This window comes from Pavona decussata, unplaced genomic scaffold, assembly GCF_977016875.1.
Source record: "Pavona decussata unplaced genomic scaffold, jaPavDecu1.1 SCAFFOLD_72, whole genome shotgun sequence".
Lineage (NCBI taxonomy): Eukaryota > Metazoa > Cnidaria > Anthozoa > Scleractinia > Agariciidae > Pavona > Pavona decussata.
The window spans coordinates 3,684,677-3,712,500 of record NW_028145491.1 but is presented as its reverse complement, the minus strand read 5'-3'; the positions used below and the strand labels follow the sequence as shown (position 1 = coordinate 3,712,500).

The 27,824-nt window shown below is 41.0% G+C and overlaps 1 protein-coding gene, 1 long non-coding RNA gene and 2 pseudogenes across 3 annotated transcripts in view; 1 reads left to right on the top strand and 3 right to left on the bottom strand.

The window, feature by feature from the left end:
• The window catches only part of LOC146477042 (ras GTPase-activating protein 1-like), an 82,367-nt gene that overhangs the window by 40,289 nt on the left and 14,254 nt on the right, over window positions 1–27,824 (bottom strand). The window contains exons 2-5 of the mRNA XM_085114093.1: window positions 21,639–21,995; window positions 18,862–18,979; window positions 12,267–12,298; window positions 12,139–12,191 (exon numbers count right to left, since the gene is read on the bottom strand). Of these exons, the coding sequence (XP_084970219.1) occupies window positions 12,139–12,191; window positions 12,267–12,298; window positions 18,862–18,979; window positions 21,639–21,995 (560 nt within the window). The remainder of the gene's footprint in view (window positions 1–12,138; window positions 12,192–12,266; window positions 12,299–18,861; window positions 18,980–21,638; window positions 21,996–27,824) is intronic.
• On the bottom strand, window positions 1,533–4,982 carry LOC146477045 (uncharacterized; annotated as a pseudogene).
• On the bottom strand, window positions 5,236–6,267 carry LOC146477044 (uncharacterized; annotated as a pseudogene).
• LOC146477043 (uncharacterized) lies at window positions 11,154–25,376 on the top strand. 2 transcript variants are annotated; one of them, XR_014865529.1, is made up of 3 exons: window positions 11,154–11,406; window positions 22,835–22,962; window positions 24,937–25,376. It is a non-coding gene; the product is annotated as an uncharacterized LOC146477043 (long non-coding RNA). The 2 variants fall into 2 exon arrangements; XR_014865528.1 differs by lacking the exon at window positions 11,154–11,406 and adding an exon at window positions 20,367–20,679.

Here is a 27,824-nt window from a genome sequence, read left to right as displayed (position 1 = left end):
GGATGCGACCAAAGACCTTGGGTACAGTTTTCCCTATAATACCTTCCGGACGGTGAATAACCAGGCCTGGCTCTTCACCTACCGAAAGCCGTTTTGAGCAGTTTATCTCTCAGCGGCTGTACTGGTCCACGAGCAGCACTGTAATATGCAAAACTGCACTTACCCGGGTTGGGGCGTGTGTAGTTTGTTGGTAACCAAAGGTTTCACTTGTATTCCCCTGTCGGGAGTCCTGTTGGGCGAATTTTAGTACTCGTGCCTAGGTTTAAAGTGAGTTTGTCAGGACATTCCAGCGACATGTCTTATCCTCGGCAAAAATGGCACCCGATTTGAATTCAGCTTTGTTTTCAACGAAGGCCTGTGTCTAAATAAGTGAACTTCTCCGAGAATGAGTTGCTCAGGACGGACCACTCATCATCCTTCTTGGCATATGACGAGGCAGGTAAACGTGCGATTAAGTCTCCAGCGAATTTCAGCGAGGCTTTCGAAGTATCTCCTCAAATGACGGGTCAATTTGGATTTCAATTTTCCAACCTTCTCATTTACATAGTACAGCGCTGCACGTGGACCAGCCGCTGAGAGATAAACAGCTCAAAACGGCTTTCGGAAGCTCTGAGAAGCCATGAAAGCACAGCAAAATACACCAGGTGCGCTTTTTCAACGTTAAGCACTGAATGATTCGACAGCTTTCTTTTGCGTGGTTGAAGGCCAGCTAGCAGAAACAGCGTCTGACAAAAACTTCATCGTCCGCCATCTTTTTTAAAGTCCAAAGCAGGCCACAAACGCAGAAATTATTTGGGACGAAACACGGCCCATAACTTGGAAAATAATGGGCCGGCAATAAAGCGATCTGATTGGTTGATTTTAGTTAGTGGCCCTCCTCTGACTGCCTTATAGCATAGCGGCAGTAAAACACGCGCTCTGATTGGCTGATGTACGCGTCATCCATTTGCCCGTGGGTTGCACGCTGACGTGAGCTTGCTTTCAGCTTGGCTTCTCGCTCGTTTGATTCCATCATGATTTATTGGTCTTTTACCACCTACCCTGTTTCAAATAGTTCGACTAAAATGTTAAATTATCTTCAGCTGTGACGTAAAGAAGTTGAAATCATTGGCTCATTAACATCATTAACATTATTGTAAAGTTGTTTCGAGTACTTCAGGTGAAAAAAACCTTGTTATGAATAATGCGCTTGGTGCGTCAGTTGAGCTTACTCGGCTAATAAAATTCTCTACCAATTGAGCTTTCAAGCCAACTGGGAGCTGGTCAGTTTGTGAATTCGTATTATACCCGTAGAATTGATGAGATGAAAGTGAAAATATGAAAATTCATATATTTGGACGGCGAAAAAAAGAATGAATAAGTGAAGGATCATCGCATTTATATACGCAACTTAAGCAGTTGCAAAAGAAAGCCTGAAAAAATTCATATATTTTAATAATAATAATAATAATAATAATAATAATAATAATAATAATTACAAAATTAATTAAAAAATTAAACTTTATTGAAATATTCCGAGCAAAATCGATATTTACAAGTTAAAAGTACAAAAAAGAACTATTAAAAACCTATTAACAATTCATGCATCATCACTAAAAATATATTTGGAAGTTAAAATACGCTCCAGCTAAAATTGCGAAAATTAAGAAAAGAAAAGATAAAAAAAGCTGAGAAATTCGTTCTCATCCTAAAATCTAAAATCTAGCCAGGTTTTTATCGATTTCAAAGTCCGTATCTGCAATCTTCAGCGGTGCTCTTCGCGTACAACGTGAGCCTCTCAAGCATAGCAGCGCAGATCTCAGGAGGGCAAATGAGACTTTGGCGCGAATCCATGACATTGTAATACCGTAATTCTCTCCCTTCTTGGTCGATAAAAGTTCGGCCAGTCTACTATGATATCTCATGCATTCACCTGCCATTCCTCCGGTGGTAGTAAATACCAGTGGAGTGAAGGAGCCTTGTTCCACTTCTAGCACCCTGCTGGCGTACATTCTCTTCTTCTCACTCTCATGCTGGCGGTAGATTTGTTTTGGGGTGAGGCCTCGATAAGACGCTGCGTTCGGGTAACAACCTCTTACATCAAAAAAGGCAGAGCCTTGCCGATCCCAGAAGCCACGAGCGTGAATCTCGAGTCGGGCATCCGCTGCTCTGTTTGTACCGGGTGTCAGCACTTCTCCGTTGATCTCCTGAAGTACCGGTTCAATTTGGACATCATTGCACACCATAAACATTTCGGCTTCCAGATCACGCAGTTCATTATGTCTTTGAATAATGAAGCCTCCACGTCTGCATACCATGGCGTGGTCTACATCAAAAACGTAAGGTAAAACCCATATCTTTAACAGAAATGAATGTTAGCCAGCTTGATGCCCCTTTCTCCGCAGCAAGGTCGGTAGCTCTTTTGGTTTGTTCAGGAAGAGCATTCTTTACTTCCTCTAGGTTTTCTCTAAGGCGCGCATCCTTATCTCGACGGTTACGTTGCTGTAATGTTCTAATTGTATGGTCATCCGGGAGCTCAGGCGTCTGGGCCAGTATCTGTTCGACTAGCGGTTTAGTTGTCGAGGTTGAAGCTTCATATTCCGAGGCCGCAGTTTCACATGGGTTGGTGATCCCAAGACCACCCAGTCTTACAGGTAATGCTAACAAATCACGTTCAGCTGGCGTGCAGGTGTGCCCTGTGATAGCAGGAATAAGGGCGTGGCTTATGGCACGCTCTAGCGGCTCTAGAAGATCTTCGATATCGGGTAATGTTCTAAGATAGTAAGTCCAGCGATGTTTCAACCCGAATGTGAAGGCCGCGTATGAAGCCTGTGGATACGTCGCAGCAAATTCTGCCAGCTTGACAACTTGATCGACCCATCCCTCCACTTTTCCGTTCATGTACTCCTCTAGGTAGGTTCTAGAGTCTAGGACAGCGCCGAGATGCTTCTGGCCTTGCGTAGATATGTTAATTGCAGTATCACGAAATACTTCCCTTGCAGCATCCTCTTTCCCCTGTTTAGCAAGTATCCAGCATTTTTTAGCAATGGGATAATATCCTAAGCTAGGTCCCATTTCACTGAACACATCCCACCACTTTCTCAGCTCCCTCAGAGAACCAGCACCCGCTGCATCATCAGCATACCAGCATTGCTTTGTAAGGCTTGAGGAATTTAAGCTAGTAATTAACGGTTGGAGACTAATAGCATAGAGACTCATTGCCTTGGGGTCACCTTGTGTAGTGCCTTCTGCAGATGTCAACTCTTTTCCACCGATTACAAATAAGCGCGCAGGCTCTCTGTAAGTGTTTATGGCGTAGGTAGATATAGAGGGGCACAGAATCCTGGTGTTATGTAAGGCAGCAGCCCTGTTCAGTGAATTAAAAGCATTCGAAGCATCAATCAATAGCACAGCATCCGTATCGTCGGCTTCAAATATGCTGTGCATGGCGTGAATGGCTGCCTCTCCGCCACTTGTCAAGCCTGCGCACACTTGAAGTGAGCCGCAGGCATTAACGATATCTTGCTTTGTCACTTTCGTCACACACTTTCCGATTACTCTCCTGATCACTTCTCCAACACCAATCGGCCGCACTTCGCCATTTCCTTTGTCTAGTGGGATAAGACGGTTTGCCAAAATTGGCTCGATTGTGAAAGGGTCGATAAATTCGGTACAAAGTCTCTTTGCTAACACCGCTATAGCATCACAAAGACCTGTGCTGGCTTTCTTGAAAGACTTGCAGGCGAGCATTCTTTTAAAGCCATTGGCGTCTACTCCCGATGGGCCGCCGGAACCTTAGTTTTTATAAGGCTGCTTCCCTCACCATTTCTCCATTTATTTCGTGGTATAGGATATGTGGGACATCCTCAACAGGACCAAAGAGCAAAGCTCCTAACTGGGCTTCCTTTGCCGGCACTCGGGTGTTTATCCGTAAGTTGTCTCATTACGTCATCACTTAATGGCAGAAGACCCCCACAGTCTTCTTCGCTCAGATAGCGCAGAGCTGAATTGATCTGCCCCTCCATTACCAGTTTTGCGAACATCTTTGCCCGATTCTGTGGTTCTGGTTTCCTAGACTTTGTCATACGCTTCTGTATCATCCGACCTTCACGCAGTAGAGTGTCTATTTCTCCCTCTTTCCATAATGTTAGTCTCCTTGATAAACACTCTTGGTGATCTTTTGCTTTAGATTGTCGACTTGGTTTTTGTAGGCCGAGTGCCAGCAGAACAATAGCTGCCTTCAGAGCTATGTGCTGCATTTCCGTTTTGTTGTTTTAGTCGTTGATGTGTTTAGTTAACTGTTCAATAAAGTCTCTTCCAGTTCTTCCATACGGGACTAGGAATGTGTTTTTCCGCCAAGTTGTTATTTCATTGTACGCAGTGTCAATAGATGAAGTGCTAAGCATTATTTCTACTCCATCACTTCTTCGTCCACAATGCACACATGATGGTTTGCTCGTGATTTCGTGACTGGGCAAAAGTCCTGGCACCTCAGTGTCATAGTGGTCTTGGAGTGAGTTCTCAGTGCGTGACTGCATTGTACGCTCCGCCACAGGCCATACGTCCGCTGGGGATTGTGTCGCTGTAATATGCAAATCCGAGTGGCTAAAATTAGCATTCTCTTTGGTGTTTTGATCTTCGTCTTTAAAACTTTCCTGACTATAATCAAAGTCGGCCGCCGCGAAAAGTGCAGTTTGGTCATCCCCGTCGGCGTTTAATGCTCTCGCATCATCTCCACAATCATTAATGACACAACCATGCAATTTTTCGAGCCTCGAGGCCTGATTTCGCAGATTTTGACTTTTCAACTCAAGGTGTGCATAGCCCTTCTCATCCCATAGTTCTTTCATGACTTCAATATAACCTTTCCTTCTGCCATTGCAGTTACATGGAGGATTTTGCGACGATGTTAGTTCCTTCGCTTTCCTCTTGCATTCCAGAATGTCGTTATTCATTTGCTCTGTCCATTTCATCTTTTGTTTTCTCGACATCTTAGCCGCCGAGGGCTTCAGCTTCACCTTCACCTCAATAATAATAATAATAATAATAATAATAATAATAATAATAATAATAATAATAATAATAATAATAATAATATATTTATGTTGCACTTTTTAACATCAAATGATCAAAAGCGCATTACAATATTAGAAAATGATAAACTAAATATGTACGTACACTAAATTTAACAATAAAAAAAGTAACTTAAGCGCTAAAGGCTAAAAGCTAACTTAAAAAGATATGACATTGCGCAGGCTTGCTGCGAGCGCGTTCCCAGTTAAGGCGCAGCTACACTAAAAGAACTGTCACCAAAGAATTTTTTCATTTCCCCTGCTGGATGTAATAGAATAGTGCCTGAATTAGAGCGCAGTGAATAGCTTGCGTGCCTTCTTACATTTATTAAATCACTAAAATAAGCTGGTGCCATACCGTTTAGTGCTTCAAAAGTTAAAAATAAGATTTTTAAATGTATTCTTTACCTAACTGGTAACCAGTGTAATTTTTGCAAAACGGGCGTCATATGGTCATATCTGCGTGTATTGTACTCTCTGCAGTTTAGTTATTTCACAATCTGAAAGTCCATAAAGAAGTCCATTGTAATAGTTAATTCTGCTTGTGACGAAAGCATACAGAACCACTTCTATTTAATCTCTTGCTAAAAATTTTTACTTATTTACTTAATATTGTGGAGCCAGAAAAATGCCGCGCCACAAGACTTGGAAATATGGGTGGACATGGAGAAGTCAGAGTCAAACCAGGAGCCAAGATTGCGCACGTCAGGTACGGGGTTAATGTCTGCTGTGCCAAAGCGGACAGTACAAGGATTAATTTTCAACAGCTGCTGTCTAGATCCGATAATAAGAAATTCAGTCTTATTATCATAATTTTTAGTCTGTTCAGGTACATCCATTTTCTTAAGTCACTAATGCATCTTTCCATGGCGCACACCACCTCTGCCTGATCCGTCGGACTGTTGGGCTTAAAAGACAAGTAGAGTTGAGTGTCATCAGCGAAGCAATGAGCGTCAGGTAGGTGTGCTTTCGTTATCTCGAAGAGCTTTGAGGCGTAAACCACCAAAAGAAGCGTACCTAAACAACTTCCCTGTGGAACACCGAAGCGCAAATCGAAGCTATCTGATTTAACCCCATCAAACAAAATACGTTGGCTACGCCCTAATAACGAAAACCACTCTAGAACCTTTCCGCGTATACCAAAGCTTGTGTTCAAGCGTCTAAGTAAAATTCCATGATCCACTGTGTCAAATGCGGCACTTAATTCTAAGATCATTAGCGACTTTGACTAACGCTGTCTCCGTACTGTGGTATCGACGATATGCAGATTGCAACAGCGGATAAAGACCTGACCGGACGATGTGGTCGTATACCTTATTAAATACAGCACCCTCTGTAAGCTAAGAGATGTAGGCCAAATTGCTCACGGGGCGCAAGTTCTTTTAAAAACACTGAATCCAGACCCGATTTCTTCAGCAGAGGTATAAATAACACAGCCTCTTTCCAGCTTACAGGGAAAATTCCTGAATCCAACGAGATGTAAATTATCTTCGTAATCACCGGAATAAGAGGTTCAATACAGGACACAGCAAGATGTAGATTTAGCATACACACATCGTCTTCCGTCAGTGGCGCAAATGTCTCAATAAATACTGGAGTTGGTGAATCACTATTGGTAACACTATCGTCCGGAACAGCACACTGATCAAGCTCATCTCGTAGTCGAATAACTTTTTGCACAAAGTACCTCCCCAAGTCACTTGCAAGCGCCGATTCATCCGCAAAGTCTGAGAAACATAGTGTGTCCTCATCCACTAAAAGGTCGTTCACAACTCGAAATAACTTTCCTTGATGATCAGCATTTTGATCGATAAATTCACTGCGAGAAAAGCTGATTTAACTTCTTTTAGCAAATGCATCACATAATTTTTGTTTCTTTTAATTGCGTCGAGGTCATCGGCAGTCCCAGTTGACCTCCATCTCCTTTCGGCACGCCTACGCCCTCTCTTGGCTTCGTGGATTTCATCTGAGTACCGAGGCACTGGTACACAGTTTTGGTCTTAAGAGGAGCATATCGATCTAGTAGTTCAGCTAGTGTGGTTTTATAGCAGTCTACCAGCTCGTCAGGCTGGGATGGAGGGTCCTGACACAATCTAGAGGCAGACAGATCCTCCATAAATGCTGTAGTATCAATAGTATCAATACCGTTGTTTTTAAGTTTTGATTAAGAATAGCACTGAACAATGGTCGGAAAAATAAGTGTCGGGTTGGACATCCCGTATAAGGCAAGAATCCGAGGATCGATTTATCAATAGAGTATTGCCAGACACATGACTTGGAAAATCAATGTGTTGCTGTAAGCCCATTGACGAAAGTAGATCAAGAAAACGAACAGCATCGTTGTCCGACGGTACACTGACGTGGATATTAAAATCACCGGCCAATATTAGCAGCTCAGCTGTCATGACGATAGATTCCAGAGATTCGGCGAATTTTCTAAGAAACCTACTCGCAGTAACCGGATGATTAGGCGAGTGAGGAGGTCTGTAGATGGCAACTAGGCGTAAGCGAAATGAGCCAGAGCTAACAATCCACGCTGATTAAGATTAAAAAGAGACGAGAATATCCGCTCTAGCTTGTTTGGCTACAAGCGAGTCCCGAACTAAAACGCCAGTGCCACCGCCGGTTGTATCTGGACGAGGGTGGTCAAGCAACTGATATCCAGTCGTAGTAGCAGCAATTTTAATAGCGACGTCCTAAGATTTCAGCTAGCCAGCCAGCAATATCGACCTCAGAATCGCAAATGTAGTCAACAAAGACAAGACCTTTGTTGCTGAGCAACTGGGCATTTTAAGCGATGATTAGAAACCTACTGTTGATCAACTCATCCACTTTGCTATTGGTGTCGGAAGCAGGTTTCTGTTCTAAGGAACTTCGAACTAAAAACGAGCATGGAGAAAAGCGATTTAATCAGAAGTAAAACCAAAAAAAGCAAAAGCGAAACTTAAAAATGACGAGAGTTGTCCAGAGAGCTTGGAGTTTTGATTATCTTTGGTTGATGCCAGAGCAGCTCTGTGCATCAGTGGCCTCTTTCAAAAATTCTAAAAGGACAGGAAAGGCAGGGCTTTGTAGTCCATCTATTGCCTAAAACTGTGGAACTTTGCAGTTCAGATGTAATGATTCAGGAAAAAAAAATTGTGGTCCAGCGTTTCAACCATATAAGACCTTAAATTCCATAAAAAGGACATAACATAGAATTCCACTACGGAGAAACGCCGGACCAAAAGGTTTTAAGCGACAGACAACTCACTAACAAATATAACAGGATTCTTCACCAACATTCTAAATGTCAGGCAAAGTCGACAATTTTCTTATGCAGTAAAACCCTCTGTGTATCATGGCGTGTATCAACTTGAATGGAAAAGTAGTTAACTTTGGTTCCTTTTTTTCATTCTAACCAAGACTCTGCGCAAGGAATTGTCTCCTTGAGAGTCTACGATTTTATTTTCATTTGATGAAAATACGACGCGCTCGTTTATATAAGATTCTTCTCGCAGACAAAGTAACCCTGTCACAGTTATGAGTATCATTGTGGACCGTACATTTGACCCTACGTAATTTGCTTTCTGGCACGTGTAATAACATCAAACAGTCCAACAATTTCTTTTAATTGATTTCGACAAATATATTACATGTATTCAAACATTACATTTATTCTTGTTAAACCAAATTTACCCTTCAAAGCTTCAAACGATTTAAATTGTCCACCATTATCCAAATATCATTAATGGACAGAATACCCCTGGAGAACCATTGTTTGTTAAAGAATAGTTTTCCCCAAAATAAAATTTCCTTAATTGTTGTTAAAAAAAATTGTTTCTCCCATTTAGGTCATTGAGGTATATCAGAAAATCTTTGTACAGGCTTGGGTGGTTATCAAAATACTTGACATACGTCCATACCTCCAAAAGAAATGATAAGGAACGGTCTTCCAATGTTGATGTCCGCTGTCTTTAAGTCTTGAGATCCATGCCAGCCTTGTTGCTTTCATCATACTTCCTCAATCCGTCATAAGTAATCCACCCTCCCTTAGTAAGGACCAGTTTCGTTTTGTTTGTTGTTGTTTGTTTCTTTTTTGTTTGTTTGTTTTTTCATTTACCCTTTTTTATTTTTCCACAGAAACTCTAACAGTTTTTGTTCTACGGGTTAAATGTCTTCTTCTCCAGGTATACAATTTTAGCTGCAGTTTTTTTAATATTGTGATCGAAATTGTGATTATTCTCCTTTTTGGACCATTACCCACTTCAAGCCATGCAGATCATCTATTTTATTAGCCCAAGGCCACATGGTCTTTGTTGGTAAAAGGAAAACTGTGAAAAGTGTTACCGTCTTTTCAATCAGGCTGCGATACGAACACTACTTATTGTTACCATTTAGAAGTTCGATCTTTCACCGTTAAAACCTAACAGCATACCAGGCTTTGTACATGTAATAAGTGGACCAAATGGTTATACTCTAGCAACTACATAAGCTTTAATCGCATGCATTCGTTCTTCAATCCAGACTACACTCTAACAATATCATAATTTCTACTCAAAAGTCCGGCAAACCCAAGACCTTCCCCTTAATTTGCGAAAATGAGGCTTATACGTTACAGTGTATGCCTTAAGAGCCGTCCTCTGTAAATATCGACTATCGTCGTTTGGACGAGAAAAAATGAAATCCCTCAAACTTTCTCAGAAGAATGGCCTATATAAGTGATTCACATAAATATAACTTTCAGCTCAGTTCGATTCGTATTTTAGCTGTAGTGCGACCATCTTGGTTTTACCGCTCTGAGAGGGCTTTCAGCGGCCATTTTAGGTCACACTTTTAAGAATTTGCCTTACAAAGAGAGCGTCACAAATCCGAACAAAATCTCATTATTCGAGAAAAGCAAATGTTTGATGTTGTGTTGAGAAGCTTTTTCGGGAATTTGATCGAAATCTGATTTTTTTAACAAATTTTTTTAATTTCGTCCCTATTGAACTACTCTTCAAGTGCCAAAAAAATGGCCGAGTTTAAAGGAAAATATCGCTAAAGATACATTAGTTGGCATCCTAAAACAGCATCCCGGTTAAAGAGCAATGTCTCGTCTGTAAGAATATGCAATAAAATTTTTGGGCAGTCAAAAAGAGAAAATTATAGAAGAAGAAGTTTTAACTGTACTTTTGTCAACAAACACCGTCTTCGTAATTAGCATAACAACATGAAAATAACGATTTACTAAGAAAATAATGATAAATTCCACTTACCTCGTGAAATATCGAGGACTGGATATTTCAAAATCTATCAATTTATAGTTTCAGTCGGATACAGCCGCATTTTCGATGATTTGTTGTGCGAAATCACTGTAATACACCGCAGCCGTTGAACTGCGTTGAATTCTGCAAAGTCCGTCAGGACAACCATCGGCCGAAAAAATTGCCTTCCGCCCCATAAGCCGGCCGTGTGCAAGGTGTCAAATATTTCTTTGTTATCCTTAATGACCAAAAACTTTTTTAGCAACAATTTAAATCCTGCTTTGAACTGGAGATTCTCGTCAAGAAATCGTTTATGTTCCGTTGACCTTCCGCCGTAATTAAACAATGCGTTACAGAAACGGTTGGGGTGGGGGTGGTGAGGAAACAAAAATGGAACAGCTTCTAAATTAAAAAAAAGGGCCATTCAAGATTACTATCAAAGCTATTTCATACATTTCGGGTACTACATGATGTTGGTCAATGATTCTCGTCAAGACATTTTTTATGTTCTGTTGACCAACATCATGTATGAAACCTAAACAGAAGAGCAACGATCAACTGATGCTGTAAATTAGTGTTTTACTTGCCAGCCCCCCCTCCCACGCCCCAACCAAAAAAATACAGCGCAAGGGCTTATCATATTCCACACTCTTCTGGGACAGTAGTTTCCTATTAAGTACCCGAAATGCATAAAATAGCTTTGATAGTAATCTTGAATGGCCCTTTTTTTTAATTTAGGAGCTGTTCCATTTTTGTTTCCTCCCCACCCCCACCCCAACCGTTTCTGTAACGCAATCTCATTGTTTAATCACGGCGGAAGGTCAACGGAACATAAACGATTTCTTGACGAGAATCTCCAGTTCAAAGCAGGATTTAAATGGTTGCTAAAAAAGTTTTTGGTCATTAAGGATAACAAAGAAATATTTGACACCTTGCACACGGCCGGCTTATGGGGCGGAAGGCAATTTTTTCGGCCGTTGGTTGTCCTTAAGGACTTTGCAGAATTCAACTCAGTTCAACGGCTGCAGTGTATTACAGTGATTTTGCACAACAAATCATCGAAAATGCGGCTGTATCCGACTGAAACTATAAATTGATAGTTTTGAAATATCCAGTTCTCGATATTTCACGAGGTAAGTGGAATTTATCATTATTTTCTTAGTAAATCGTTATTTTCATGTTGTTATGCTAATTACGAAGACGGTGTTTGTTGACAAAAGTACAGTTAAAACTTCTTCTTCTATAATTTTCTCTTTTTAACTGCCCAAAAAATTTATTGCATATTCTTACAGACGAGACATTGCTCTTTAACCGGGATGCTGTTTTAGGATGCCAACTAATGTATCTTTAGCGATATTTTCCTTTAAACTCGGCCATTTTTTTGGCACTTGATATGTAGTTCAATAGGGAAGAAATTAAAAAAATTTGTAAAAAAATCAGATTTCGATCAAATTCCCGAAAAAGCTTCTCAACACAACATCAAACATTTGCTTTTCTCGAATAATGAGATTTTGTTCGGATTTGTAACGCTTTCTTTGTAGGGCAAATCCTTAAAAGTGTGACCTAAAATGGCCGCTGAAAGCCCTCTCAGAGCGGTAAAACCAAGATGGTCGCACTACAGCTAAAATACGAATCGTACTGAGCTGAAAGTTATATTTATGTGAATCACTTATATAGGCTATTCTTCTGAGAAAGTTTGAGGGATTTCATTTTTTCTCGTCCAAACGACGATAGTCGATATTTACAGAGGACGGCTCTTAAGCAGTTCCAGCCGTAATAACTTCAGTTTTGGTTTGAGGGATTCCTCTTGAAAAAGGACAAATAAAGAAAATGAAAGAATGACAGTTTAGGATGTATTCTCTCACCTCTCAATAGAATCTCTTGTGCTTCTTGTTTGGAAATATTACTGAAGAACCATCTACGTGGAAAAAAAAAAAATCAAATCAGACCAAAATAATATTAGGTACATTTTACCAATAAGAACAATACTTACGGCCTCCCAGCACAAGGATCGAGATCTGATTTCTAAAAGAAGAAAGTAGAAAAAAAATAATTAATACAACTAGTCGAACTCCACAATCATGTTAAATATATAGCACAGCTTGAGGAAAAAATCTGACTCCCTTCCAAGAACAACACTGGTCAGATGCTCCAATTATCAAATAAAGTTAAGTTACGGGGAGACTCCTGATGATCAGGCCCGTTTATCTGGTGCTGCTGCATCAGCTAAGTCATCTCACAGCACTTGCCAGGAATTGTCCTACAGTGAGTGGGTGGCATGGCCACCAGCCACAGATAGTACTTGGGTCACGATAGACAAGGAATTGAGTGATCCACTGAAAACTTTAAATGGTTCTGCCATTGAGAAACTGTAGAGGATGGGTAGCATCATCTATGAATTTGGGGTAAGCACATTTGGATTGAAGAAGAGACGATCCCAGGTGCATGATTGAATATCGATGCCCAATAGGAGACAAAGGATGATTCACGAGTTAAAAAAGAAGAAGAACGAGCTGTGGATTAGCAGCATAAGAAACCTCATCATTGGACAGAGCAGAGAGGATAGCCAGAAGAAGACGAGAGGTTCAAAAGAACAGAAAGGCCTTGTTTTAAGCATTCATTTTAGTAGTAATGGTACGGGACCACCACATTTTTACTCCCCTCCCCCGCCCCCCTCCCCCCCCCCCCGTTCTTCGCTCATGGGGGCCAAAAATCGTATAGTTCCCGTACCCTCCGGGCGTTGAGCTGTCTGACCATTTGTTCGTCCCGATTTTTTTAGAGCTGCGAGAAAACTGTGTAGCAGACAACGTTGCGCATCTATCTCATCAACCTTGTTCAGTGGCTTTACCATGTATAACAGGATTTCACCGGTCTTGGGATCTAACGGATCTAACCGCAGTTGCTTGTGGAGTGGGTTGTACGATCCAAGAAACTAATATTTTCCAGGTGTAAATGCTGCGTTGGGTGTTAGCAGCTTTCCAATCATATCGTGGAGGTCAAGTCCGTAGGCAGAGCATACCCCTGCACATGCCCCTTTGTGGGAGCAATTTAAGCACAATTCACAGGACATCATATGGTTGTCAATATAATGGATCATGGAGTTCGACCCAGATGTCCCTCTTGTTGCTTCTTAAAGTTGCCTCAAATGTGCCAGAAGACAGGATTGCTTATGTTCTGACTGTGTCTGAGGATGCCTGTACGCCCTTCTTCCCAAAATGATGAGCCTTCTACCTGCCACATGCCCCTACACGGCATCCACTACTGTGGTTGAGCCAAAGGCCCACATGCAAATAGTTTTTAGTGAGTGCATTTTTTTGACAAGGAAATATGGAATTTCTCAACATAATTGGAAGGGCTTTAAGGATATCTTAGTTGAGGTGATAGAGTTCATGGTGGTGCCTGTCAAGCAGGTGGATCTGAACCAAATGAGCATCTTGATCGAGTTTGAGGTCAATTCTCCTTCTTCTTTTTTTCTGCCCTCTGAGCATTATGTGGAATTGCAAGGGAGACTGATGAAGAACGACAGCACACAAGCACAGCGCTTACCCCTTCGTGGTACCAAAAAGGCATGCTCCGTAAGGGTAAACTTTGTCACAACAACATAACTTGTCCATTCACATATCAAGCCACTCAGATCAGCAACATCGAACTGTCTGCCAAGCAACTCGGTTTTGATGTTCTGATTTATGAGAGACATGCTCAAGATATTGAATGGTGCACACATCATGAATCATGACTCGACACGCGGGTTTAAAACACACTTGGTTGCATGCATCAATTCAGCAGATAAAGTAATTTATTTTGTTAGCTATACTGCACCGATGCTGGCAGAACTGCGCCCGAAGCTGAAATCACAAGGAGTCAAGATTGTCTCTAATTATGTCATTAGAGCAGCTGAAGAAGGGTGTTGTGATGTGCTGACACATGTGCGGTTGAAACAATGTGCGTTATGAAACGAAAAATAATTTTGCACTTTCACTTTGATGGCACTTGCACCGTGGCGCACAGGCATACCAATATCAAATGCTCAGGCTCCCAAGTCCATAACCATGACTTCCGTAGCCTGCATGGCAGATGCATGAAAAATATAGGGCATGCGAGGGAGGGAGACACGCGAGGGCAAGAGGAGCTCCTTTTCCCCTTGCATGTCTTCCTCCCTCGCGCTCCCCGCTCTTTTTCGCAACCTACATATTTTCCATGCACCTGCCACGCAGGCTTAGCTTTGAATGACACATTTCACAGCCAGCAAAAGATATCACGAAAGTTGAAGCTGTCGATGCGGGCAATGACCCAGGCACGGTTGTAACACTTGGAGCCCTCACAAATCTCTGTGCAAACCCACGAGGGCAAATTCATGTCAAGGTGATCGATCAAGGTGGGGAGGAAATTATTCCCATCACCATCTGGTACAAGTACATCATTCTTGGGCACAATGAGTGGATCAAAGACAAAAGAGACTTTGTTGACAAAGATATTGAAGGACCAATGCTAATTTGGCGTTGTTAAAACAACGCGTACATATTTTCCTTCAAGATATACATGAACAACAGCAACAAAAACGTCACTGAACACTTCAGGGTCCGATACATGTTTCACAACAAATAATTCGCTACCTCCCCTACACGGCATGTGAAGACTCAAAGGGGCTCAAAAATTTTGTTTGCGATGAAATAGATGCTTAGTCACCAGTTTACGTACACGTCCACAATCAAATGCTGAAGGCAAAAACCTGTTGCTGAACCAGATAACCTGTTTGACGCTGACAACAAAAAGTTATCAAGCTGGCAAAAGTGTCTGAGTGAGACGATGAAAGCTTGGCCAGGTGTCTTGAGTCTTGAGGAGGACGTCTGTGCATGTCATGCAGCCATTTACCCAGGTTGAGGTTTTGCACATTAGCAAAGAGGTCAACATGTTTCACAGCAACTTGATAACAACAAATGTCTGGAATGAGTTTTAGCAAAACAAGAACTCCACTAGTTTCAAGGTTGCGAAGAAATGCTTACATACTTTCTGGAGGCCTGTTACTGTATCTCTCACGCGACAGGCACAAGTTGAATTCATGAAAAACAGCAGCACAGTTTTCAAGAAAAAAAAATGTCACACACATAAAGATAACTGATGGAAATGCCAAACAGGGAAAGGGGACTAAGCCGATAGCTCATAGCCAAAAGCAAACACGTCAATATCCGGTGCAATAAAGCATTTTCTGTCAAATACTAATTTTGTGCATCTGCAGCATTATTATTTTGTGCTTCTGGCTACAGAACCCACTCATTTTCACAAGAATTGCTGAACATTTACTACATCCGCTACTATGGAGCGGTTTGCAAAGGGGTATCCGGTATGGGGCCCAACCCTTTACAAGACAACAATGTAACACTGATGGACATCATTATATTGTGGCTTCATCAAAGTTGTTTCATCAAAGCATTCCCACAAGTTAGGTAAGGGTATATTCCTTCCTGGTTCAGGAAACGCTGCTGCTCAGGGGGTGCGTGCATCCTTGTGTGCTTTTTCTTGTCATCCAGCAAATCGTCAGCCAGAGATTGCAAGCCACTCATGAGAAATTGCAAACTATCAAGACTCCAGACGCCCCCGATGCTGATGCTCATGTACACTGTACTTCTCCCGGATGTTTTTCGCGATACAGGAGACATCTGTCTTGTGCTCCTTTCTTTTCCTCTAAATAATTAGGGGTCCATCATACGCCCGAAGATAATGAAAAAAACCGGGCGGACAAAATTCTTGGGCAGCAAATGCATCTCGAGATTACAAGAGTTATCGGCTGTTCCACGATACAGGTTTATGACAAGATCATGGTCTCTCACTTTTCGCTTTGCACACTGAAAGAAGCCTCTATAGACCTCTTTCATAAATGGAGGGCTTAATTGTTATTCTTTTGTATACATTTAAATTAGCCTTCCTGGCCTCGCTAGCATGTGTAAAAACAAAAGTATTTTCACTCAAAAGCGAGGTCAAGAAGGCTTATTTGCATGCACATAAAAGAATACTAATTATGCCCTCCATTATGAAAGAGGTCTATACGGGTATCACATGGTATCTGCATCGGGAGCAGATGTTTGATAAATTTTTCGACCTAACAACTTGTTCATGGTCTCAAGAAGATCGTTGGTGCATCTGGCCCATGAAAAACAATCGGTTTCAATGCGACACCATTGGGCTTAATAACCGCAAAGCCAAACCCACATGTCTGATGTCCCTGCACGATCCTTGATCTTGGTTGCCACAGGTTGCATTAACAGGACGAGAAATCGCCTCAAAATCCGCAAACAAAACAAAGGGAGCTCTCTGCTGGCATGCGGATTTGCACATTATCATGACTCTGCAAGGCTGCCCCACATGTCTCGCAATGCTTGGCCACAGTATTGGGGGAAACATGAGGAAACAAACACATATCGCTAAGTGCTTTTTAGTTTTGTACCTTGTCTCATGATAGAGAAGTCTAACTCTATAGCCAGCAATAATGCGATGGTGGTGGTCATCTTTGTTTTAAACATTCACCACAGCCTGCTTGGACTTGAGCCATGTTGGAAGCTGGATCCTGCCGGCACTGCGAAGAGGGTTTACGAGGGCTACACAATATCTTACCTCAAGAATCCAACTAAATCGCCAGACAGAATCCTCACGTGTGCATGCTGAAAATGACCAAATCATTCTTGCCAAAAAACACCTTTGCGTCCCCACCAAAGCCGGTGCTAACCTCAATAAACAGATGAGTGCAAAAAAAGTCGGCATTAACTAATCATTTGGAATATCGCATTATTTCACATGTCACCGTAATCTGATACTTGACAACAATGGCTGTGTTTTAATCTTCCAGAAAACAGAGCAAATTCATTCTAACGGATTGTCATCGGACACTATAATCTGATACACATTAATCCACTTGCCAAAAAAGAAAACCCAACCTGGAACAAAATGGTCAGGGGAAACATGTATGTTTCAATGCACCTGAGAGTCTTCTAGGAAGAACTGGAGTGCAGGAAGCACAGAGGAAGAGGGTGGTTAGAGAAGTGTGGAGAACCGTACAGTGGTAGTCAGCCTGGATTTCTAAGAGTTTTTGTTGGGAGAAGTGATGTCTTGTGGGATGAAGAGCTACATGTAATGTTTATCACATTTGTATGGATATGGGCAAGTTCTGACCGTCTTCATACAAACGTCTGCAAAAATTCCTGAATTTACAGAACTATATCCTTGCCATCTCAGAAAACTAGGCTCTCAAACTTGGCCTTTTTACGCGGGATGGGGCATACCGTGTCTCAAAACGGGTCGATTTCTTTTTTTTTTTTCTTCCTCGTAGCCACAAATCTGTACATTAATTTATTCATTAAACTCTCCCCTCTCCTACTCGGGATGTATTGTTCTGATTGTCTTCAACAACAGCAGGCCAATCAAAATCCATTCTTGTTGCTTATATCGCGAGGGAGGGGACCCACTCACCCTTACCTGTGTGACGTCAACGCATCATTTGATATATTTATTAAAAACGGATTAAATTTGTGGCGCCATATTGTTAACATGTTGTGGACTCAAGTGTGCCGTTTTCAAACGGAAATTTCACCATTTTGAAGCGGTAAATCGAAAGAATAACTTCTAAGAAGCACTCGACATCTAAAACGGTGGAAATTGGAGAGTTCCTGGCGAAGGAATCGTGCTTTCTTTGACAGTCTTAGACCACGATTGCAGACAGAAAAGAGGTCATTGAGAAGCTTACGTTATCGCAATGGAATTCCCGCAATTTCCCTTGAAACCCTGAGTAGCGTAACACAAGGGAAACAACGTAACGCGATCTTCGTGACTCTAACTATTCCATTAGCAAGGATTGTTTTATAAATCTGCGAAACATACAGTTGGAATAAATGAATCAGCCACAGCATCACGCGTAATGACAGTATAGCAGGCATCTTGTTTACTTATCATAAGGTGCTCTTTCCAGCAGTTTCAATTGGTTTGCATTACGGGGACTACAAAAAAAATCAGTTACAGTGATAACAAAGAATTGACCCCCACCTCTCACAACATCTTTCAGTTGTGACCCACACCAGCCACCAGCCAATGATGGGTGGGGGTACCCACAATGGGTGTTCTATTTCTTTGGCCTCCTAACCAAATACCAGATTGAAGGAACATGCAGTGTTATTCAGGACATTGTTTAAAAGAAATTTTCCCAAACCTCTTAACCCATGTGGGCTAAGGTTTTTATACCTGTTTCTGGTGTATTTGATGTTTCGTTTTGTCCTTGACAGAAATAGTTACGTCTCTTCCAAATAATCTTTAAGAATAGATAGCTTTGTGCTCATTTGGCTTCAAAAGCGTAGTAAGAAGTCTTCAAAATGAAGAATAACCATATTTATATTAATCTTTGACGCAGGATTTGTAATAGCAATAAGAGCTCATTCATTCCCTCTCATTCCCTGCAATCCCAGATCTTGTGAAGGGATTTTTTTTGTTCAACTCCACTGCATAACCTGATCCAAAATGAAGACATGAATCTATAAGAATAAAATCACTGACAATTTCCCTCTTAACGTAATCGATTTAAAACAAATGTTTAATGATGAACTCACTGCATCCTCAACTAGGGCTGCAGGTACCAGTCCTTTCTCTTGATTTTTCTGCGCTGTTACCCAGAGCCAGTCACTGTCAATTACACTATCAACCACAAACACATCCCCCTGGTGGAAACTAAAAACAAAAAGAGTAAAATAACTATTAATAATAAATATTGTAAATAACGTAACACAATTACCAACTTGATGTGACAACAAAAAATCCAGAATAGTCCGCCTTTAATTCAATGCTTTTTAGGCTGGGTTTGTTTTGGTCTTCTGGGATTTTGCAGGGAGGAAAGCAGGAAAGAAGCACCTTCAGTCAGTCAGTTAGTCAGTCAGTCAGTCAGTCCATTATTTCGTTAGTTGGTTGGATGGATGGATGAATGGATGGATGGATGGATGGATGGATGGATAACATTTATTAAATTTATGATGTCTATATGCCCCTGTGAGCTGAGTTATCATGGATTTCAAAAATTTACAAATAGAAAGAAAAACAATTTGGATTTCAGAAAAAAAAAACACTTGATGGAAATGGATGTTGTAGACAAAATACTATTAACTTAATGAATGCATTTAACAACAATACTCACCTGAGAACTTAGGCTAGAATACTTTTAGCATAGGCGGGCAGAGAAGGAAGGGGGAGGGCTGTCCAGCCCCCCCAAAATAATAAAATTAGGGGGGGGGGGGGCTGTGCCCCCCCCCCCCCCCCCCTCACGTTTTGGTGCTGAAAATATTGCTAGCACAGCATAAAAATGGAAAAAAAATTTAATCTCATGATCTTTTCACAGATCGTTTTACCAGCATTGTGCTTGGCGAAATAATATGCAGTGAGAACTGTACTACAGTATCCAAGGTACATCAGGTTACAAATATACGGACCATGTGCGAAACTTTCAACAAACCTCCTGTCACTAGAACACTGTTAGGAGAAGTTCACAAACTCTTACCAATGTATTTGATGTTACTAATAGCCTCCACAACTTAAGAGCACACATTTCCTGCCCTCAGACGACCCATGAACTACCTATTGTAAGAAGCACCATGAAGCAGGGCCGCCTGAACAACTGCCTACTGATGCATTGTCACAAATTGATAATGGACACACTAGACACTGCACTGCTTGTGCCAACAACCAACACAAAGGGCATTTTGGAAAATTTGAGTAGGGGTATTTCAAAATGCTCTGCTGCCTCTGTTTAGCTTTATGAAAGAATTGACACCACGAATCACATTGTTGTAATACCCGGTAGTATTGCAGAACTTCAGCACCATGGGATAAATAAGAGGTATTACAAATTTTCTTACAAACAGAAACAAAGAAATTTACTAATACTTTGTTGAACAAGTGAAGGGTGATCAAGCACTTGGAACCTCAATATGTCACAACCACAAGAACTCTGAAATCCTATAATTTGAATTCTTTTTGGAGATATGCAAATTGTTTACAAGCATAAATCACTGACCAATGAAATGAGCAAGGTACTGTATCATAATTTCATTGGATAGAAGCAAATAAGTTGACCCTGAGCATTTGGGGAATTAAAACATGAAGGAGCTGATTAAAATTGTTATGTAAAAATACACAAGTATTAAGTATTCAGTATTCATGTACACTCAAAATTAGCATGGAATCAGACATACAGCTAACATTCAACAAAAAAATTGAAAGTTCTTGCTAATCTGAAAGAATTTTGTATGTCTATATATCAAGAGTTGAAAAAATCCACTGCAAAACCACTACCATACAGAGCAGGGATGGCGCAGTGGTAAGAGCACTCGCCTTCCATCAGTGTGGCCTGGTTTCGATTCTTGGTCTCTGTGCCATATGTGAGTTAGTTTGTTGTTTGTTGGTTCTCGTCCCTGCTGTAGGTTTGACCCTTCTAAGCCTAAGTGTAGCTGGATTGATTCTAGGAAGTGATTGAAATAAGGGGTGATCTTTACAAGTCCTTGCTTGATTTGTTAACAAAGTGCTTATCTGACTTTTCCAACCAATTTGATGCACCATTTTCCAGCATTAACTTTTGTCTTATTCTCTACACATGATTTTTCTGTACTTTTCACCTTCTATTTCCATGTAGAAATAAGATCCTTTAGTTTTCTTTTACTTTAATCCATCCTATCTTTGTTACCCTTGGCACTAGTTTCCATTCTGGTTTAATCTAGACAGAGAACAGCATATTACCCCTGAAAATGTGTTAGGAACAGCAGCAGGGTGGAATTAGGGATAAGTCCCTAACCCTGGGATGGCAAGCTTGTCAGAAAGCCTCTCCTTATTAAGCTATTCCCAGAAGCGTGCTTGTCATGGAGCTGCTATGAAACAGATTCTGGAGGTGCAGGGCTGATTGATGGTGCTCTAAAACTGGTTTTAGATGAGGATTAGGATTGTGAGCTTGGTTGATAACTCACTCCTATAAAAAATAGGTTATCACTGAAACTGACATCAGAACCAGGAGGGCTTGGATTTCAGGCTTGTACTCCCCTTAGAAGAAGAAGAAGAAGAAGAAGAAGAAGAAGAAGAAGAAGAAGAAGAAGAAGAAGAAGAAGAAGAAGAAGAAGAAGAAGAAGAAGAAGAAGAAGAAGAAGAAGAAGAAGAAGAAGAAGAAGAAGAAGAAGAAGAAGAAGAAGAAGAAGAAGAAGAAGAAGAAGAAGAAGAAGGAGGAGGAGGAGGAGGAGGAGGAGGAGGAGGAGGAGGAGGAGGAGGAGGAGGAGGAGGAGGAGGAGGAGGAGGTTACCCGCTAACAGAAAAAGCCTATACTACAATACAACTTACTGTACAACTTAATTACCTCAGTTCATCTGTCTCAGGTGCTTTGTTATACGTATACTTTGCCAGAACCCTCTTCTTGCCACCAACTGGCTCTGGGGGAGGCACAGGATGCTCAAGATGTTCATCTTTTAGCAAACAAGAATAGCTTGTGTAGTAGCCTATCAGATCATTCAGAGAGACAAACTGTCGCCCTCCAATGTAGTAGTCTCCACATACTGCTGTCACCCTAAAATGGCTGATCCCATTTTTCCCAAGAAAAGACAGGGAGTAGGTGCCAGGTTTACGGTCACTTTCTCGCAAAAGGTATGCACCCACTTCTCCATCTTCAATCAGTCTCTCTTCTGCTACTGTTCTATCAAGCTTTCCATGGTACCATCTTAAAAAGACAAGATAGTATTGATTCTAAAAAGTTACTCATTTATCAAGTCCACCAATTCCATAATGCCAATGTGCAACTTTAAAATGACAAGGTCCACTATGACCTTTTTAAGAATTTAAAATTGTGGAGCCCTATCAAAGTAAGATTATATCAGTAGGAATAAATTCCTTGATGCCTCTTTGCAAGAAATTGGTAAGAAAATAAGTTTATTCAGACATATCATGGATCATTCAAGAAAAGTACAGTAAATGTTTATTGATCTGATCTGTGCTCATGTTTACGATTTTGGATACAGCTGATCACTGACAATATTCCACAGAGAGTTAAAAACTGGAAAACAAGGGTACAAACAAAGAACATTTTGCCATGAAAGGTGTTAGTCATTGTGGTTTGAAATGATGATTCAAAGTTAAATTGTTTGTTTGTTTGTTGATTGTGTCACATAGGTATGATACCATTTAAGACATTATTTTGGCTAATAAAACTAACAAGGCTAATAACCCGGACTCTTCGATATGTACATATTTTTCATACAGTAAGGGCGGGAGTTTTGTCGCTCACAAAACAGTTTCTGCTGTTAAAAATGGTGTGCTTATTTGAAGGCTATCCCCATCTCAGGCTATGCAACATTCTTAAATAAAACACAAACATTTATCTGAAAACTTCAACTACTGTCATCAACAAAGCTCCCAAAATAGCATACTTTAAAAGAAGCGTGATGGATCCTTCAGCTGAAATAGAATTCTTATTTTATGTAAGTTATACACTACCCTTGCCAATGGAACCTCCCACATTATAACATACTAATACATGAATTGCAATGGGTTCTTTTACAGGAGCACCTGCGAGGATGGTGGAGTGGTAATTTCTTTCAAAATTACAATGGTCTGTGAAGTTTGGCAACAAAAAAAGAACTTGGAAGGTGAACCGCATGTGTTCCCTTCTGTGCTTCCATTCAAACTTGGTAAGCCCCAGCTATTATTTTAGTTTAAGGAAATATTATATCATGCACAAGCTAGGAAGAGTGTTTCGACCAAGAAATAAGTTAAAAATGCAAGGCATAACCGAGCTTTTGTTAACCAACTTTTAGGTGTTTGGAAATCAGATGAAACAGCGTTTCAAGTGTTTAATATACTGTAGCTTCTCAAACCATTAATATTCTTGGAGAAATTCAAGTAAACATTTGTCATATCTTAGGGTAATTAAGATCACATTTCCAAACCATTTTCCTTTCCTAATTACTTTCTCTTTCTGAATTATTAGTGAATAATTTGAGAGTAAAAACTAGTTAAAGAAAAGACTTGAACAATTAAATTTGTGGTTAATTTTTCTCATCAACATAAAAGCCATATAATGTTTTATGCCAGGTCAGATAATGTTATTGCTAAGGTACACTTACACTGTGTTTAATAACTAATCAACATAAACTGATGAAGTAAGGTAATCTATAAAAAAAAACTCAGAAAATTATGGACATTTAAGACAAATAACATTTTTATTTGAAAAGCAATTTTCTGGCAATTAACTGTGGCAAAGAATATTTTTCATGTACGATTTCAAGGTCATGATCATTTTCATCAAGAGACACTTTTACCTCAAATTCTAGATCACATAAAATGTGATAATATAAAGGTATATACAGCCTATACACTGTAGCTCAAAAAATGTGTTTTGGGTGTCCATTTTACATGTGCACTTGAATAAAAATCAGCAGCTTTTGTGTGTTTCAACACAGCTGTGCTCAACAGCATGTCACTCACACATTAATGGAGGCCATAGTGAAGCACTTTGATGATATTATGGAGTGGCTACTTCCTAAGGGTGACTTGTCAGAGATTCCAACCCTTCCGTTTTGGCCGGAAACCTCCCATTTTGGGCAATAGTTTGCGGCCTCCCATTTTTTGTAACTTTCCTTTGGCAAAGGGTAATAATGTTTTCCCTCCTTCACTTCTAATCTTTTTAGCATGATCCTTTGTCATTTTTCTGTGGTATCTCGGGTTTCTTTTACCTTTGGGGCAATTCCTAGCATGATCCTGCATTTTGTTTTTTGGGCCTCAGCATTCATCATGTGTTTAAATGCTACCAGGTTATCCAAGATAATGTTGCATTAAATATGATCGCAAATTTCAGGAAAAGGCATCTTAGAGGACTACATTTTTAAAACTTTTCCGGGGGGGGCATGCTCCCATACCAGTGCTGTCAACTCTCCCCCGGATAATCCGGGAGTCTCAAGATTTTGAACCGTATCTCCCGGTCTCCAGATTTATGTTTGTAATCTCAAGATTTTGAGGCTTATCTTGTGGTCTCCAGATTTATGTCTGTAATCCCCCCCCCCCCCCCCCCAGTGAACCTGTGAATTTGGCCTTTATGTGACTAGTTGTAAGGCGCTTTGCTGGGGAAGTCATGTTCTCCATATTTGAAGACATGTGAGGTTGACAGCCCTGCATCCCCCCCTTGAGGATTGTGCTTTGGGCGCTCATGGTTGCTGTTTTGCTGATTCCAAAACCTCCTTTTTTTGTTTCAAAGGTTTGGAATCTCTGATATATACAATTGGTTTTCACAAAAAAAAACATAATTTTTGTATGTTCAGAATGAGATTAATGAAAAATTTTGTGTGAAAATTTGAGACAGTTTGGAAGTGAGTGCAAGGGTGCTCTTCCATTTTATTGACTCCTACCTTCTTGTTGTATTTACATGTAAGATAGAAAGTCCTACATGTAAAATCAACCAAATCAAAACGGATGTAAACACATTTTAGTCCAATTTAAGGATACAGTGCTAGGCATTAACAACAGCATACAACATTTTAGTCACTTTATTCAGTAGTTTGGCTTTCATTTAATGCTCAAATTGCCTCATACAAACTCAATTCTTAAATGTAATATGCTTGGGTGACCTTAGACCACATCTTGTTACATGTACTAATATGTACTTTCAGGTAAGATAAGAGACACCATGCTACAGTGCTACTGTACTGCTCAAAAGTTACCATCTCTTACAAGGCACCAATCACAAGAGACCTGCATGTAAGAACTAATCAATCTTCCCACTTACATGTACACCCACAAAGTACATGTAGTACTGCTTTAAAACGGCTAGCATTCAGGTAAGGCAAGGAGCACTCCTTTAGACCCCAAGTTTGAGAACCTGAAATGCTGGTCATATGTGTTGTTAAGAGCGCTGCAGACGCTAGCAGCGAGCGCCAAAGGCGCAAGCTTCTAGGGGGGTTTCGGGGCATGCCCCCCCAGAAATGTTTGAAAATTAGGGTCTCTAAAATGACCATTTTGTGCAATTCATGTAGTTTTTCAACATGTTTTACGAGCCATTTATTTGTTATTTCTAGGAATTACGGCATGAAAATTAAGATTCTTTTAGGAATTGGCTGATTTTATCAAAAATTTAGAGCTTCAGAACACAAATGTGGGTTTTTACTCAGTCGCGGCGGGTCTGCGGGTTTAAACGTTGAAATGCGGGCCAGACCCGCCTGGCGCGGGTCACTTGGCGGCAGGTCTATTCCGGGGGTGAGGGTGGGGGGTGAGGGGTAGGGGGTGAGGGGTAGGGGGTGAGGGGTGAGGGGTGAGAGGTGAGGGGTGAGGGGTGAGGGGTGAGGGGTGAGGGGTGGGGGGTGAGGGGTGAGGGGTGAGGGGTGAGCCAATTGTTCGAAACGAATTCTAGTCTGAAATGTCAGCCGTCTCTTCTCCCTAACCCACAGGGGGTTATGGGGAGGAGACAGCTGACATTTCAGACTATAACAATTCAAGATTCAAGACTGTAGTTTCTTTCCCCTATTTTACTGAGATCTGAGACGCATCTAATACCCGACATTCACTAATGGAGTGTATTGTAACGTGGTACATGTGACACTGATAAGTTTCCTGAGAACTATAATTTTTACATTGTTGCTAATTTATTTGAATTTAATCAGTGATTTAATTCACACACTATCTTAGGTGCTAAAACAAAATGGGTTCCATAGCAGCCCAGAAACCCCTTTCCCTTTGTCATACTGTCTCCATATGTGACCCTCCACGCGAAAAGAGGGCTTATGGATTTCACTCCAAATAGTGAATTTTTTTCACGGTCACGGCGCGTGTATTTGAAACTTCACACTGTGAGGTGGAAATTTCACGCCGTGTTCACGCTATTCCGAAACGTTTTCACTCTGGGAGTGAATCTGAAGACTGGGAAATAAATTCACGCCGCCCGGTCACGCCGTTGAAGTAAAATTATAAAGGAGTGAAATATTTCACGCCGTGAAATGTAAACCTCGCCGTGAAACTTTTCAATGGCGTCAGAGTGAAAAATAATGAAAATAATTTACTAGGATCCGGTTACGTATCGCGGCGAGTTTAATAAGATAAACATGCTTCTGAAGTATTATAAAGCTTAATCCATTATTTACGCCAAAATTTCACAAATAAAACACAATATCCTTAATAATAGTGTTTTGCTTTTGTTCAGCCAGGTCAACTTTCAAGTCAACTTAAGAACATGTTTTGTGATCATTTGCTTGAAATCAACATCTTGTGATAATGTTGTCAACAGCCTGACGTGTCAAAGTTCATTATTCCATTGGTTGGTTTATCGGTAGCCTGAGAAATGAGGCGCCTCTTATCGCGCTTTAGTATGAATTGAGACGCGGTTGTTGGCAGACGTAGTATCTCAGAACTATAAACCTGTGATCAGGCTCTCAGTCTTGGTATTTTAAAAACCATTCCTGCAAAAATTTAGCGAGCGACCGCGTAAAAATAAATAAGAGCACTGCTAAAATTGGGCCTTATCACAGGTTTAATGGGGAATCCGACTGAACTTCTGTCAAGTCTGTCAAGGGACATTTAAACTCAACCCAGTTTAACTCACCCCCCACCCCCACCCCTCACCCCTCACCCCCCACCCCCCACCCCTCACCCTCACCCCTCACCCCCCACCCCCCACCCCTCACCCCTCACCCCCCACCCCTCACCCCCGGAATAGACCTGCCGGTCACTTGGGGTCTATGCACTCCACAGACATGTAACCCTATGTTTTTCTCCTACAGAGTCTGTGAAAAGTGTTTTTCAACTGCTATTGATACTCAATGTCTAATTTAGACCAAACTATTATTTGTAGTACATTCATGACAAAGCAGCACTTTTTAGATGAAGGACCTGTGGCATTACCATCCCTATAGTGCTTTTTAGATTGCTTTTAATTTCATTGCATTGGCTAAGAATTGCCAGATTTACACATGGCCAGCCGAGTCAAAAAGTATTGGTAGCCGGCGATTTTACTGCCTTTAACAAAATACCTGCCGCCTGTTTCACACCAAAAATCAGCATTATATCTTAAAAATTTACACTTGGTGTCTACTAGTTGCCTCCTACTCAAGCCATCTTGCCTACTACTCAAAACAAACAATTTTGACTGGGCTACATGGTCCTCAATTCTGTTATGAAGCATTACCCTAAGACCTTTTTGCTTTTGTGCGGTTTTTTTAGTAAAAAGTAAAACCCTGGGATTGTATGAGAAAGATTTCCACTTTCAAAGTGCAAAGAACTCGGTATATAACATTGAGGCAATGTTTGCACAAAGAATTGAAGGCTACGTACAAAAAAAATCTGTTGAATCTGAGCAGGGGCGGGGGGGAACACTCCATAGCGCCTGGCACTTTTTTTGTATCTGAATCATCCAACAAAAGTTGACGTCACATCCGGTCAAATTGGCGCCCAGCAGCCTGTCTCGGCGAAGTCGAATGATGGCGTCTGGGTTGGGCATGATTTCTTCGGATTTTTGAGCCATCATTATCAGGAATTGTGAACTGTGGATATGAAAGATGTTGTAAAGATA